The sequence below is a fragment of the Apostichopus japonicus genome, chromosome 20, assembly GCF_037975245.1.
Source record: "Apostichopus japonicus isolate 1M-3 chromosome 20, ASM3797524v1, whole genome shotgun sequence".
Classification (NCBI taxonomy): Eukaryota; Metazoa; Echinodermata; class Holothuroidea; order Aspidochirotida; family Stichopodidae; genus Apostichopus; species Apostichopus japonicus.
Genome location: NC_092580.1, coordinates 17,110,978 through 17,124,488, shown reverse-complemented (window position 1 = coordinate 17,124,488; position 13,511 = coordinate 17,110,978). Strand labels below are relative to the sequence as shown.

Genomic DNA, 13,511 nt, shown 5'->3' with positions numbered 1-13,511 from the left:
GAAGGTTAGCAGAGAGTTGTATTGTTGTGTACACCCGTACAACGTGTGTATTATGCAATACCAATCATGGAAAACGTGCGCATCGTGAATAGCATCAGGCATATTGAGCCATCGTTAGGCCAGTTCCGCTGAATGCAGTCCCTCAGAATCTAATTCACATGATTACTAAACCTGATAAATAGAAAGCATTGGTGTTAACAAATCTCCAAAATTCCTTTAATAGCAGTATTTTAAGTTGAAATCTAACGAAAGGTAGCTTAACCGATTGGCAAAATGGTGAAGAAAGGACATCCACGTAAGTGAAAATTTTGGCTAGGCCTTGACCCTAGGCTATGTATTGCTAGTTACTAGGCCTAGCCTAGGCAGCCTATAGTATATCGAAGTTGCACTAACAAACTTACAAAGAACTTAGCAGATCGTAAACCAGGATGAAATGCTCAAGTTAAAACCTAATCACATACCTAAATTAGACCTTACTAGGTTACCGTGTCTGTCAATTGTAAATAAAGTATGAATTAATGTTTTGAGGCTAGTAAGTAACTTGCAAAGACCTAGCCTAGGCCTATATCAGGAGAACATTAGACTTAGGCTACAGTGTGCCTAAGATTAAAATCTTAATGTTTCACTACAGTGCCTTCTGTAATCACATTGGCCAATATGCCTAGAGAGCTTCCAATGTTCCAAACTTAGTTTAAGATTGTATTGATCTGGCTATTTGCTTGGTCATTGGTTTAACTTATGGCACTGTTGCTGTTCATTTGATCAAAAGACTAGGCCTATCCCAAATTCCTGAAATTTTCGTATTGGTATGCCTATGTTGTTTACAGATTACATCAACAACTTTTCCATATGATTAGGCCCCATCACTGAATCCAGCAGTAGCACTACCAGTTTGATGAACTGAAAACATGCATCACCAAACAATTTCCTTTGCTCAGTTGGCCTACCAGACTTCTTTACTGTCTTTTTTTTTTCTTTACTGTCTTCTTTACCTCATAATTTGAGTGTTTTAATTTTCATCACTTTTCAGGTAAGCTGAAGAGCAAGAGACTGACTCTGAAGACAAAGTATAAAATTCAGAAAAAGGTATTTTATCACTAAATCGCTATCGCTTTATTTCCGGTTAGCAGTTTGGCATTAAGCTCAGGTTTTTTGGTAATTAATGCTTTTAACTAGTCCTCTCACTTCCTCCACACATCCCTGTTTGCAGATCAGCCCATGTTTGAGTGTTTCCTTATTGATTGGGAATGTTCGAAAAATATTGCCCTATGAATACTGTTTGAGCAATTTTTCCTTGTGTATGCAAGGTAGTTCTCACTTACTGAATTGATACTTCTGAATATTTATATTATATTTTTTTTATTTTTTTTTATTCATTAATTTGTTTTATCGCCAATTGTGTACAAAGGGAAAGGAAGTCTCCTAAAAAGTCATAAAAGACTTAACAAGGTAGGAGACTCCCTGGGAGAAAAGAAAAGAAAAGGAACAAATATTTATAATACAGAATATATGTAAGGATTAAATATACAGTAATAATATTATACAGTAATACAGTAATAAAATATTACTAGTACGAGTTAATAAATTCCTTTTTCAAATGTCTGGTGAATGTGGGTTTTGAAGTTATGAACTTCAAATTTTTTGATAGATCATTCCAGATTTGTATTGCTCTGTTACGAAGACCGAATTTCCCTATGTTACTATGGTAAAAATTGCAATGAGCGTTGTTGGCTTGTCTTGTGTGATGGTTATGTAAGACTCTGTTACTACAAATAAAGTCATTAAAAGTGACTGGCAGTAATCCATTCCATGCTTTGTAAGCAAAGGTAGCAACCTTGACTGTTATAATATCACCGAGTTTTAATAAATTTAGGGACTTGAATATTCCACTATATGTTCAAGTGACGCAATATTTGATAAACTACACAGCACATTGCAGTATTGTCATCACTGAGTCTGTTAGAATTAACAATGGATAAATTAAATGGTCAAACTCCATTTGCTGCCTTCATCAGCAGGGTATCCAGGAATAATTTATATGTTAGAATGTAGAAGAAGGTGCTTTTGGAAAGTTTCATCAAATTTAGACAGATTATTCAAACATTTGCACTTGGTCAGTTGGGAATTAAAACCAAATATTCCACACCACTGTTTTCAAATTCATCTCAAATATCATTTTCCTACCTACTATATAGATTTTGTGTGTGATATGAAACACTCTTTTCCCTAATGGAAATTAGTGGCAGTGGATTGTCTATGATGTCTACATATGCAGATAAATATTTATTAACGATTTTATCAAATGCAATTTGATGAAAGAATGTGATCATCGTTTTGGAATACATGATTGTGAAGGTCATGAAAGATCTTGTCAGCTCATGTGACATGTAGATGTTATTCACTCTGCTATTACCTAACCCAATTTGTAATATTACACCAAGTATTTTCAAGTTCAGATGTCTACAATAGCATTTGCTATTTCTTCATAGTAAGTTGTGGTTTTACTATGTGAAGCAGGAACTTCTGCTATACATTTAAGACTCTGCACACTTTGATTGCAGTACAACATTGGTTTGGTTTTATTTTCAGTGTTGATATAATTTTTCTCTGCAGGTCAAAGAACACAAGCGCAAAATGAAGAAAGAGGCCAAGAAGAATCCAACCAAAAGAGCCAAAAAGGACCCAGGGATTCCCAATCTTGCCCCTTTCAAGGAGGCAATCTTAAGAGAAGCTGAGGAAAAGAAAATGAAGGTATATTTTGAATTGCATCATTGTACACACTGGCTGGTACAGTAGCTACCTTTCTTCCAAAAGAATCACGTTACTATTAATTTGCCTCGTCAAGGGATGTAAACATAGAAGATGGTAACATGGACTCTTGATGAGGCTTAAATTATATTTGCATATATATGCATTACTGCTCTTGCTATTAAATTACAAACATGAACTGATTTAAAAACCAACATAATTTTGTGTTGATTTTTCACAAGATAGTGGTACTTTACTCAAATACAGAAGAAAGTCTAGGTACCTGAAAAGATCATCTGTTAACACTGTAGGTAGCCAACACCTTCCCCCTCCCTCCTCTCCCCCATCCGGGGAACAATAAGACCGACATTCTGAGGGTTTGCATATCTTCTTCCACTTATGTGGCTGTGACAGAATTTTGGATTCTAATAAAACTGTGAATAACTAGCTAATGAAGAGTTTTTGAATTGGTGTAACCCCATGTGTTGATCAGTGGACTGAGTTAAGGATTTCCCACAGAATAATTTATCTGGTATTGCGGCACAAAAGTTATGCAAAGTTGTGTAGCAAACTTGTACACAGGAACCACAGTAGCCGAGAGCGTGGTGGCCAATTGGCTAAGGCGTCGGACTCGTGTTCCAAGGATTGCTGGTTCGATTCATGCCTAGTTCATTGCGTTGTGTCCTTGGGCAAGATGCTTTATCTCAATTTCCTCTCTCCACCCAGGGGTTAAATGGGTACCTGTGAGGTAACTTGTCATTGGGCGCAGTATATAACTGCTGCCGACTGGAGGGATTGTCTCTGGGACAGGTGATCATTGACCAGGGGTAATATAACGTCTGTAAAGCGCTTTGAGACCTATCGCTGGTGTAAAGCGCTATATAAAAATCAAATATTATTATGATTATTATTTAATAAGAGGCAAAATTCAGAGTCTTCAACTATTCATCACAAAATTTGAACACTATATTGTTCCCTGTATCCAATTATGTATAAACTATACAAAGGCTTGGTGAGAATAATGCAAACTTGTCTCCCTTGTCTCCCAAAATTCAGCTTGAGAAGGAATGTCAGTCTTGTTAGATGTGTTTTTTTTCTCTCTGAATTAAGGTTTGTTGTGTTGTAAATGATAGTTAAAACAATGTAAATATTCAAAAAGCAAACCAGAAACGATTTGGCGAACAAACAAGATGACTAGCTGCACTGTGGACAGTGTCACACCTGTAGTCATACAGAAATGACTGACAGTTCGTTTTCTTTAGAATTTATTAGATATTTCTCAATTTTTTTCTCTCCAGATTCTGGAAGCAAAAGAGAAGCGTAAACAAGATAGACGGAAGATGTCTAAGCTGGAAAAAATGCGAGTGGATGCAGAGGGACGACAGTTAAGCTTTGAGACAAAGGTAATATAGCCACGAACAACAGTCTGAGGATGGTTTGAAGGATAACCAATGTAATGTAAATATATTCTCTTTACTGTTTCTGATGAGAACTTCAGAGTCTATTAGGAAATGCAGATAAACAAAGTAAATGGAGAAGAAGGCAGTAAGAGGCAATAAACATACAAACATATCAACAATAGAGATAAATAATCCCAAAATTCCTTCTTCCTTCTTCGGTCATATTAGAAAAGTTAATGAGGGAAATATCTGGTAGCAGATAATGAACAAAGAAGACTCTCAAGGAGTTTAAACTCGTAGTTATATTCGAGCATCGTTACCTGATACTCATACATTTGGCATTTTGAAAGTTATTGTCAATGGTCGAGAATTGTCAATGGTCAAGATTATTGAATATATTCAAGATTATTTTGAGATGTTCAAGATTAAGTGCTGGAACTCCTCATTGATATTTAACACACAGCTTGCTTTCAGTTCAAATTTTATTCAAAAAGTGTCAACTTCAAATACGAATATCTTGAAAAATATGCGAATTTAATGCAAGATATTAAGATTGAGGACCTCAAATACTGTAAACATACTGTACCTAAGAAATGACCTTCATTTAAAGTCAGTTTTGTAGTCCACCTCCCTTATTTAATCAAATTATAATTTGCTTTTTTTTTCTCAGAAAAAGGCAAAACCTAAGACGAATAATCCAGAGAGTCAAAACCTGGTGTCATCCAGGAGGGCCTACTTTAGAGAGGTCAGACGGGTGGTAGAAGCGGCTGACGTTATCATAGAAGTCTTAGACGCTCGTGACCCGATTGGAACCAGATGCTTGGAGCTGGAAAAAGAGATATTGACATCTGGTGGCCAGAAGAAACTTGTCTTGCTGTTAAATAAAATTGGTAAATAAATCTATCTCCTTTGAATAAAATTTACTTGAGATTTTGAAAGCAGGATGTAATATATAGTTAACATGTAGTTCAAGTAATTGTGAAATCTGTCAATTATGTGTTCAAAGTTACTGTTACATTTGACAAAATTGTTGGTGTTACTCTGTTTCTCGCACGGAAAGAACTCTTAAGCAAGCTGAACTCTTCTTGATTTGCACTTTCCTCTGCTAGGAGTATTGTTGTACAGTATTAGAAGCTTTAGAAGAGCCATCATCAGTTTGACAATTATTTCAGTTCAATGTCTATTTGCTATAGGATGAACTAAAACTGTTTACTCTACAACAGGACCGTGGCCATTATGATGATTACAATAATAAATTTACATAATTGAATAAGATATACCACAGAGAAGTAAATGTATTGAATCAATGCTAAAGTTTAAAATTATAATGAAGTAGCTGAAAATGGACCGCAGGCCAACTGAAGAGACTAAAGAAGTGTAATATGTGTCATTCCAAATGTGTACTGTGAATCAAATGATGCATATTCATACAAATTTAGACTGAAAACAGTCTAAATAAATAAATAAATTCTGATGAGTCAAATTCATCAGAATTGTCTGAGTATGGCTTCCATACCAGATGTACAAAGTTGATCAGTTGAGTGATCCTCGAAATCTACTGAATTTTGTGATGAGTCATAAAGTTGTAAAGTACAGTAAGTTTATGAATGGAAACTGTGAATTGTGTACAAACAGTGTCTGCTAAAGCCAGTAGTAAATAATCAATTACTTCCCAGTCAGGTAAGTTTTTATATCCTCTTGGTAACTTATGTTTTGTGTTCGTATATGATTTTGTATTGAAAAAGTGCCACTCAGCTTCTTCTTTATTGTCATTTCTCTGTTGTTATCCTTTGTTGCAGATCTGGTACCAAGAGCTATTGTGGAACAATGGCTGAAGTATCTAAGAAATGAACTTCCTACTGTAGCCTTTAAGGCTTCAACTCAAACACAGAGTAGAAACTTGGTGAGTTGAATATAAGAAAAAAAAGATTTAGAGAATGTACAATGAAAATATGCCCTGGCAGAGTGAGAAAAGTATTTAACTCTTCAATGTAAAAATAGTTAATTTCCTTTTCTTAAAAATACGAGTCAAAAATTCAATCAACTATCCTCTATTTAAGTTCCTGTCGAGCTCTCTGTAGATCGATTGTAAGACTGTTTACAGGGCTGGTAATAGCTTAGGGTATCGTTAGGGTAATTTTCTCCCAATTTCTGTGATTTTGTTTTTCTACAGTCTCGATTCAAGTATACATTAGAGGCCACCCCCGATCACATGCTGTACACCAGTAACTGCCTCGGAGCCACAGCTCTCATGAAGTTGCTCAACAACTATTGTAGAAGTGCAGACATTAAAACATCCATTTCTGTCGGCTTTGTAGGTAAGTCAATTCCCTCCACTTTGGTCCCCGTCTGAATTTTTATTTTTTGATATGGAAACTTGACAAATTCATGTAATATTCCGAATGACTTGCCATTCTTGAATATTAATCGTCTAAAATGCGCTAAGAACGTCTCTACAAATGGGATGATTTTCCTTCTTTTTTCCCTCATTTTTGGTTTTATTTGGTTGATGTATGGTGTTGTGTTAGACTCTTCTTGCTCGTTCCTAGCATCCCAAGTAAGAAGCATTACTATGCATGATCATATTTAGTTAAAGAGCAAACATAGGGTTGATTTGTGATACAACATTTGAAAAAACACCTGAACAAGAGATTAATGTTAAGAGATTTACTTTTGGCATTTGCATATAACTCTTCCTGACACAATTACAGGTTTCTTTTTATCTTCTGCCCTGTTATTCTACACTGGTCTTCCATTTCATAAGTATGGTAAAACAAACATTTCTGTTTCGTAGTCGTATGCATTTTATTGATCACCATCATGTTATGTCTTCTTGCCTCTAGGATTTCCAAATGTTGGAAAAAGCAGCGTAATTAACAGCTTAAAGAGGAAGAAGGCATGTTCTATTGGCGATATGCCTGGCGTCACGAAGTAAGATAATAACTTCAATTTATTTTCACTTGTTATGGAACAGTTTCTTCCACGTTTCAAAATTTTGTTGTTAAAGTCAGAAGTCATTATTTTGCTAAAGTGGTTTTGCTACAGCCATTTTGATTTAAATAATGAACTGTGTGTTTGGGTTGCATTCCTGACAAAGTGATCAGAGTGCTGCAGTGTTTTCATTATTAACACCTTTTTGCGAGTTATCGACAGGGATTTCTATCTGAAGTAGAATAGTTAAATATAAGCAAAAGAATTAATTCACTAGGTTTCATCACATAAATCTTCATGAAACTTTCTCTTTTATGCAATGACCATATTTCCATTTATGAAACTAATGGTTGCTTTATCAAACAACTGATGTTTTGAATGATAGATTGATTGGTTCTTTCATTCATTTTATTCGTACCTACCACAGATGCATGCAAGAAGTAACATTAGCTAAAAACATCAAACTGTTGGATTGCCCAGGAGTTGTTCTTGCCAGCTCCAATGATGAAGTCACCATGGTGCTGAGGAATTGTGTGAAGGTAGGCTGTTATTTAATGTGACAACAAAGCATCACAAAAACAAATGTTCATTTCTTTTTAATTCTCTTTTGTTGTAAATTCAGCAGCTTTTGGTTTCCATAAAAGTGTTCTGTGACCAACATGCAAATAGCCAGTCTTCACTTCATTGGTGTCACCTGTGTTCTGGTCTGAATCAATCTATACATTGAATAAGTTTTCTTTGTGTTTCGCCATTTAAATTTTTATTGATAATTTTATTGATAACAGTTTCTCTTCATGTCTTTCAGCTTTGTAGGTTAACATTTATGTTAGCTGAATCTCTCTAGAAATACCTTCCCTGTCATTTTCTAGGTCCTGTTAATGAATCTGTGATGTTATTCATTGTTATGGGATATGCAAATGGTTCACAAAAATGGTATATATGTACAATGTCTTAATCATTCATGCAAGGATTCAGCGACGGGTAATTAATTCTTTGCTCTGCATGCTGTTCTAGGCAGCAAGTCACTGAATTAATCGGTATCTTTCTTTGCAGATCGATACTATCAAAGATACAGTAGCTCCAATTGAAGCCATCTTGAAGAAATGTAACAAAGAGCAGTTGATGCTGTTTTATACTCTGCCACAATTCTCGGATGCTCAGGAATTCCTCAGTCTAATGGCAACAAAGAAAGGGAAATTCAAGAAAGGTGGAATACCAAATGTGGCCCAGACTGCCAAAGCCGTCCTTCAAGACTGGAATAGGTAATATATGGCAATGTTTCACTAGAGAAGGCCCCCAACATATGACATTGAATCGAGCACATTGATCCATGGATGATGGGGAGAGGGGTGGGAGATCCTTGGATGATTGGGAGAGGGGTGTGGGATACATGGATGTGGGGAGAGGGGTGTGGGATACATGGATGTGGGAAGAGGGGTGTGGGGTACATGGATGTGGGGAGAGGGGTGGGAGATCCTTGGATGATTGGAAGAGGGGTGTGGGATACATGGATGTGGGGAGAGGGTGTGGGATACATGGATGTGGGAAGAGGGGTGTGGGATACATAGATGTGGGGAGAGGGGTGGGAGATCCTTGGATGATTGGGAGAGAGGGGTGGGAGATCCTTGGATGATTGGGAGAGGGGTGTGGGATACATGGATGTGGGGAGAGGGGTGTGGGATACATGGATGTGGGGAGAGGGGTGGGAGATCCTTGGATGATTGGGAGAGGGGTGGGAGATCCTTGGATGATGGGGAGAGGGTGTGGGATACATGGATGATTGGGAGAGGGGTTTGGGATCCTTGGATGATGAGAGGAGGTGTGTGGGTTCCTTGTATTATGGGAGAGGGGCAGGGGATCCTTGGATGGTGGGGAGAGGGCCAAGGTTGGATTATGGTTTAGATTTGCAGATGGGAAGTCATCAATTAGTTTTGAGTAATTTGCATTATTGACGAAACATGTAGGATGAAATTGATGATTGCAAAAGTTTTTTGTGTTTATCTTCACAGTGGCAAAATACCATATTTTACATCTCCACCGGACGAACATAGTCTGCCATCTCACATCAGCTCTGAAATTGTGTCGAGTTTTTCTAAAGGGTTGAAAATGAACTCTGTTACACATCATGATGGTCTCATCTTAGAAGGTAGGGTTCTTGCTACTTTCAATGATAAAATTCTTGGTCAAGGTTTCTTTTTTGATAAGTACCATTGTAAGTACCATTGTATAGTACGGAGTGTATAGCCTAGTGGTTAACGCCGGCGTCTCCCAGTCATGAGATCCCCGGTTCGATTCCCCGCCGACAGCAATGTGTGTCGTCTGGCAAGGGTGTTGTTCAATAACAACTTCCTGACATGGACGTTAAATGAATGTGTGCCGAGAGATTGGCTTCGGTCAGCTTGCGAGTCTATAAGCCTCCATGGCTTCTTTCGCGAGTTCCTGCTTGCGGGAAGATCACATATACATACATACATACATTTAGATTGCCAATTTATGAAGTAAGCATACTGCATTTGAAACCAGGTAATATTCAGTGACAAAGAAGTGTCATATAACACCATGATGGAAAACTAAAATGTGTTTTGTTGAAAAACAATATAAAAAATAAGCTTACATGAAGGTTTGCTGGGGGTGCCAGTCAGAAGCCAGAAATACCATGTGACCAGAGATCAATCTTGAGGTCATTTTTACTTATAGTTTGTAATGGAGTATGCAAACAACCAAAATGAAACTTTACTCAAACTCTTCAGGTGTTTCTGAAAGCGGCCCCCAAGAAATGTCAGTGGAGATGGCTTCGGGTGATAGGATTCGTGGAGCAGAGAATGAAGATGAAGTAGATGATACAGGAGGAAAGAAAAGTGAGGGAGTCGAAGATGATATGGAGGAAGAAGAGGAGGATGGAGAGGAGGGGCTGGAGGAGGAGGAAGAAGATGATGATGTTGATGAGGATGCTGATGAATATGACATGGAAGAAGATTTAGAAGAAGATGGAGAAGAGAATAAGGTAACGATGAACCGTTAATATTCAAAACTAGTGCTCATTTAAATGTTTGATTCCAATGATATGTCTTCTGATGCAAGAAACAACAGACATGTCTTTCATCCCATTCAAGAGGTCTTGTTTGTGACAAGAAAGTCATGTTCTGAATTTGTAGTGGTCCAGTGAACATTAACACTGTAACGCCTCAACTGAACTTGCTCAAATTTTTAGCTCAACTGGCTTTGGAAGGCATCGGAGCTTATACCAGTACAATGCATCCATCCATTCATCTCTCAATCAGTCTGGTTCTCATTGTCCATCTTTCCCATCCATCCATCCATCTCTCAATCTATCTGTCAATCTGTTTATACCCCTATCTGTCTGTCCCATTGTTTATCTTTCCCATCCATCCATTTCTCAATCCATCTGTCAATTGGTTTATACCCCTATCTGTCTGTCCCATTGTCCAGCTTTCATTTGAAAGGCTTTTGCACATAGATCAGTCGGCAAATTTTCATCAAAGTTGTTGTAGTCGTGTCAGGGATTTATGTAATTATTTGCAAAGAGATTAAACACATGCAATCTGATATTTGCTCAAGGGAGGTTCAAACATGAAATAATCTTACATGCTTCTAGGGATTCAATCAAATGTAACTGAAGTCTGCGGTGACTATGGTTGGTAGGTGAGGGTTCATTAAAACTATACTAGGATATTAAGGAGGTTAAAGGTCATTAATGGTCCTAATCGGCCAATGTGAAATACTTTATATGTATTATTGTATTTTAGATCCTCCTGCAAGCAGGAACTCGCGAAGAAGCCTCATTGGCTTATCAAAGCCGTAAGCTGAAGTCAGCCTCTTTAAATACAGATTACACAAGTCTTTTGGAGAACAATCAAATTTACTGTTTGGACCACCGAATTCGGGGGTACAGGTCATCTGAAGGATGACGAGGACAATTCCTTAAAATTTAACCCTTATAACGATTCATGGTTTGTACATTAGTTAATGAATTTGACAGCAAATTTGCCGATATTACTGCATGTTTGCTGACTATTCATTGGCAATGTATGGTGACATCTGCAAATTTGATTCCACATATTAATATAGCACATTATTCATCAATATTTAAGTCCAGTACACAATTTTGATCAATAGGGGAATGAACTACTTGGGATAAGAAATTTTTCACCGAATAAAGTAAACATCAATTTACACCTACTGTTTGGAGTTATTTAACCTGATGATCTGTAATACAAACCACAGTTACACTCTTCTCTCCACCTCTCTCTCTCTCTCTGCATAACAGGATTTGACAGTTGACCTCCCGACGGAGAAGTCACCTGCAGAAGAGGCGAAAGCGAAGGCAAGAGTTTTAAGACAATTGATGGAAGCAAAGGCTAATCAGAAAGCTACCAGGGTACCTGCTGGTAACCAGAGACTCAACAAAAACAAAAAGGAGGCATTCAAGAAGGTTCTTAAGAAGAGACGAAGGGCTGGTAAGTCATCTGTTTCTTTGTGGGACAATTTCTTACCACTGTCCACTTTCCTGACACCATATTCTTTGACATAAATATGTTCATGGGTCGGACAACAGCACATCTCCCAAAATGAAACTTGCATAGAACTCCAGCATCGGAAGGTGGACTTAATCACTCTATATGATGAGTCCATGTTGTTTACAGTCACCGCCAGTTAAATACAAACTGGTCAAAAATATGGTCACCTGATTGAAGTTGTGATACAAGCCCGGTTCTACCTGTGCAGAAGGTTAAATTTGCTTCACGTTTTCATGATGGTGGTGGGGTTGACTATGTTTGACACAAGAGTGTTTGTTTCATGGGATCCTGAAACAGTCCATCATGCAGTCTCCACATTGAAATTGCACGCTGAAAATTTTCTATATTTGCCGTTATCTTAGATCATTTTCTTGTATCATTTTGTTCTTGCAGATAAGCTAGCCACCAATCTCTCAGATGATTTGACGAAAGCTTTGAGTTCGTTTGGGACGATAAGTGACGATGGAAAAGAATAGGAATCCAAACGATTATATTCCCATCTGGAGATGTGCTTATATATGTATGATTGAACATATGCTGAAGCATCGTCTGCAATAAATGTTGGCCAACGATTTGCAATCAGAGAGTCATATTTTACTTTGCAGAGTGCTGGGGAAATAGCACAGTAAGATAAAACATGTACCATAATGCTGCATAATGTTGCAAGGGTTATGGCCAGTAATAATGGCCAATTGTTATATGGCAAATGATGATGTCAATGTTATATATTTTACTCTCTTCAATACTGATGGCCAATATTTGTGATCAGACAATCATATTTTAAATTGGAAAGTGTTGGCAAATAGCACAGTAAGGTTAAATCGTACGGTCTCGTCTGTTTGCTTAGGTCGTTGTAATTTACCTTCAATTCCATCTTTTACAGAACACATCTACTCATCTATAGAAATTAAGACTTGTGTGCCCTATGCTTAAGACCTGTTGTGTTAGGATGACTCTATCACCATGCAGATCCCTGTATCATATCTAGGCCAGATAGAGTATTGTTGAAGTGAACATCTTATATCCTGTTCTTTTTGCTGAAGTTTACAGCAGATGGTGTTGGCTGACTGGATTATGAACTATCACTTTAAAATACTCCTGCTGTGTTTGATACTAGTTTACTAAAGGATAGACTACTTCTCTGCAAAAATTTATGATCAAAATGAATTTATGTAGACCCCTATTTCTGTGAATATATTTTGTGTTGTTAAGTTTTTACTTTGAGGAACTTGTCCGTAATATTATCAAAGAAGATTCCAGGAGTAAGTTTAGTTTTTGAATGATGAAAGCAGAAGAAAATATTCCAAGCATTCTGACGAGATTTACATTCAGATTCTTGTGTAGCCTTTTCAGGTTATTAATTGTCCACGTTTGGTACAAAATGGTAAGTGTTCTACTCGAGGTGATATCCATTTCAATGTCGTCTTAAAAATATAATAAATGATCACTAATATATAGTTCAAGCGTTATTTCTGTAAATTAAGAAGGGGACAATGTCACTTTGTATCACTCACTTAGATAATGGGGAAGGCTAATACCTTAACGTAGGCTTATTTTGTCAACATAGCCTTTTCTCATCCTTATTTTTTGAAGTCATTTGTGTTCATTCTGCATTGTAAGGTTGTCACAATTGAGAGCAAGAAGAAATAATTGTGTAAAGTATTGCAATGTTGATTTATTTATCACCCAGATGAGTTGATGTCTGGAAAAGACATGGATAGATAAATAAAACATGATGATATGTTTGTGAAATTATGAGCCTCTTTATTTATATCATAACAATTCTACCTGTCATGGAAGCCCATTCCCTCTCCCAACCTCCATCGCCAGAAGACGGAAAAATATTCAGTCGGGCCACTTCAAAATTAAAATCAGTCTATTAGCACAACCTTAG

At 37.1% G+C, this 13,511-nt stretch overlaps 1 protein-coding gene and 1 long non-coding RNA gene across 3 annotated transcripts in view; one reads left to right on the top strand and one right to left on the bottom strand.

Annotated features, from left to right (window-relative positions):
* Positions 1-13,511, bottom strand: part of LOC139960943 (uncharacterized) — a 44,929-nt gene that overhangs the window by 417 nt on the left and 31,001 nt on the right. The window lies entirely within an intron of this gene.
* LOC139960922 (guanine nucleotide-binding protein-like 3 homolog) lies at positions 76-13,369 on the top strand. The gene is made up of 14 exons (XM_071959623.1): positions 76-295; positions 1,031-1,086; positions 2,614-2,751; positions 4,047-4,151; positions 4,819-5,038; positions 5,948-6,051; positions 6,322-6,466; positions 6,992-7,079; positions 7,507-7,618; positions 8,133-8,341; positions 9,089-9,225; positions 9,830-10,083; positions 11,368-11,557; positions 12,011-13,369. Exons 1-14 carry the CDS (start codon positions 274-276, stop codon positions 12,091-12,093), a joined length of 1,863 nt encoding a protein of 620 aa, XP_071815724.1. The 5' UTR covers positions 76-273; the 3' UTR covers positions 12,094-13,369.

Coding starts and splice junctions, on each gene's coding strand:
- LOC139960922 (XM_071959623.1), top strand. CDS start 274: ATGGTGAAGAAAGGACATCCAC. Junction 1,087..2,613: donor AGTATAAAATTCAGAAAAAG/GTATTTTATCAC, acceptor TTTTCTCTGCAG/GTCAAAGAACACAAGCGCAA. Junction 6,052..6,321: donor AAACACAGAGTAGAAACTTG/GTGAGTTGAATA, acceptor GTTTTTCTACAG/TCTCGATTCAAGTATACATT.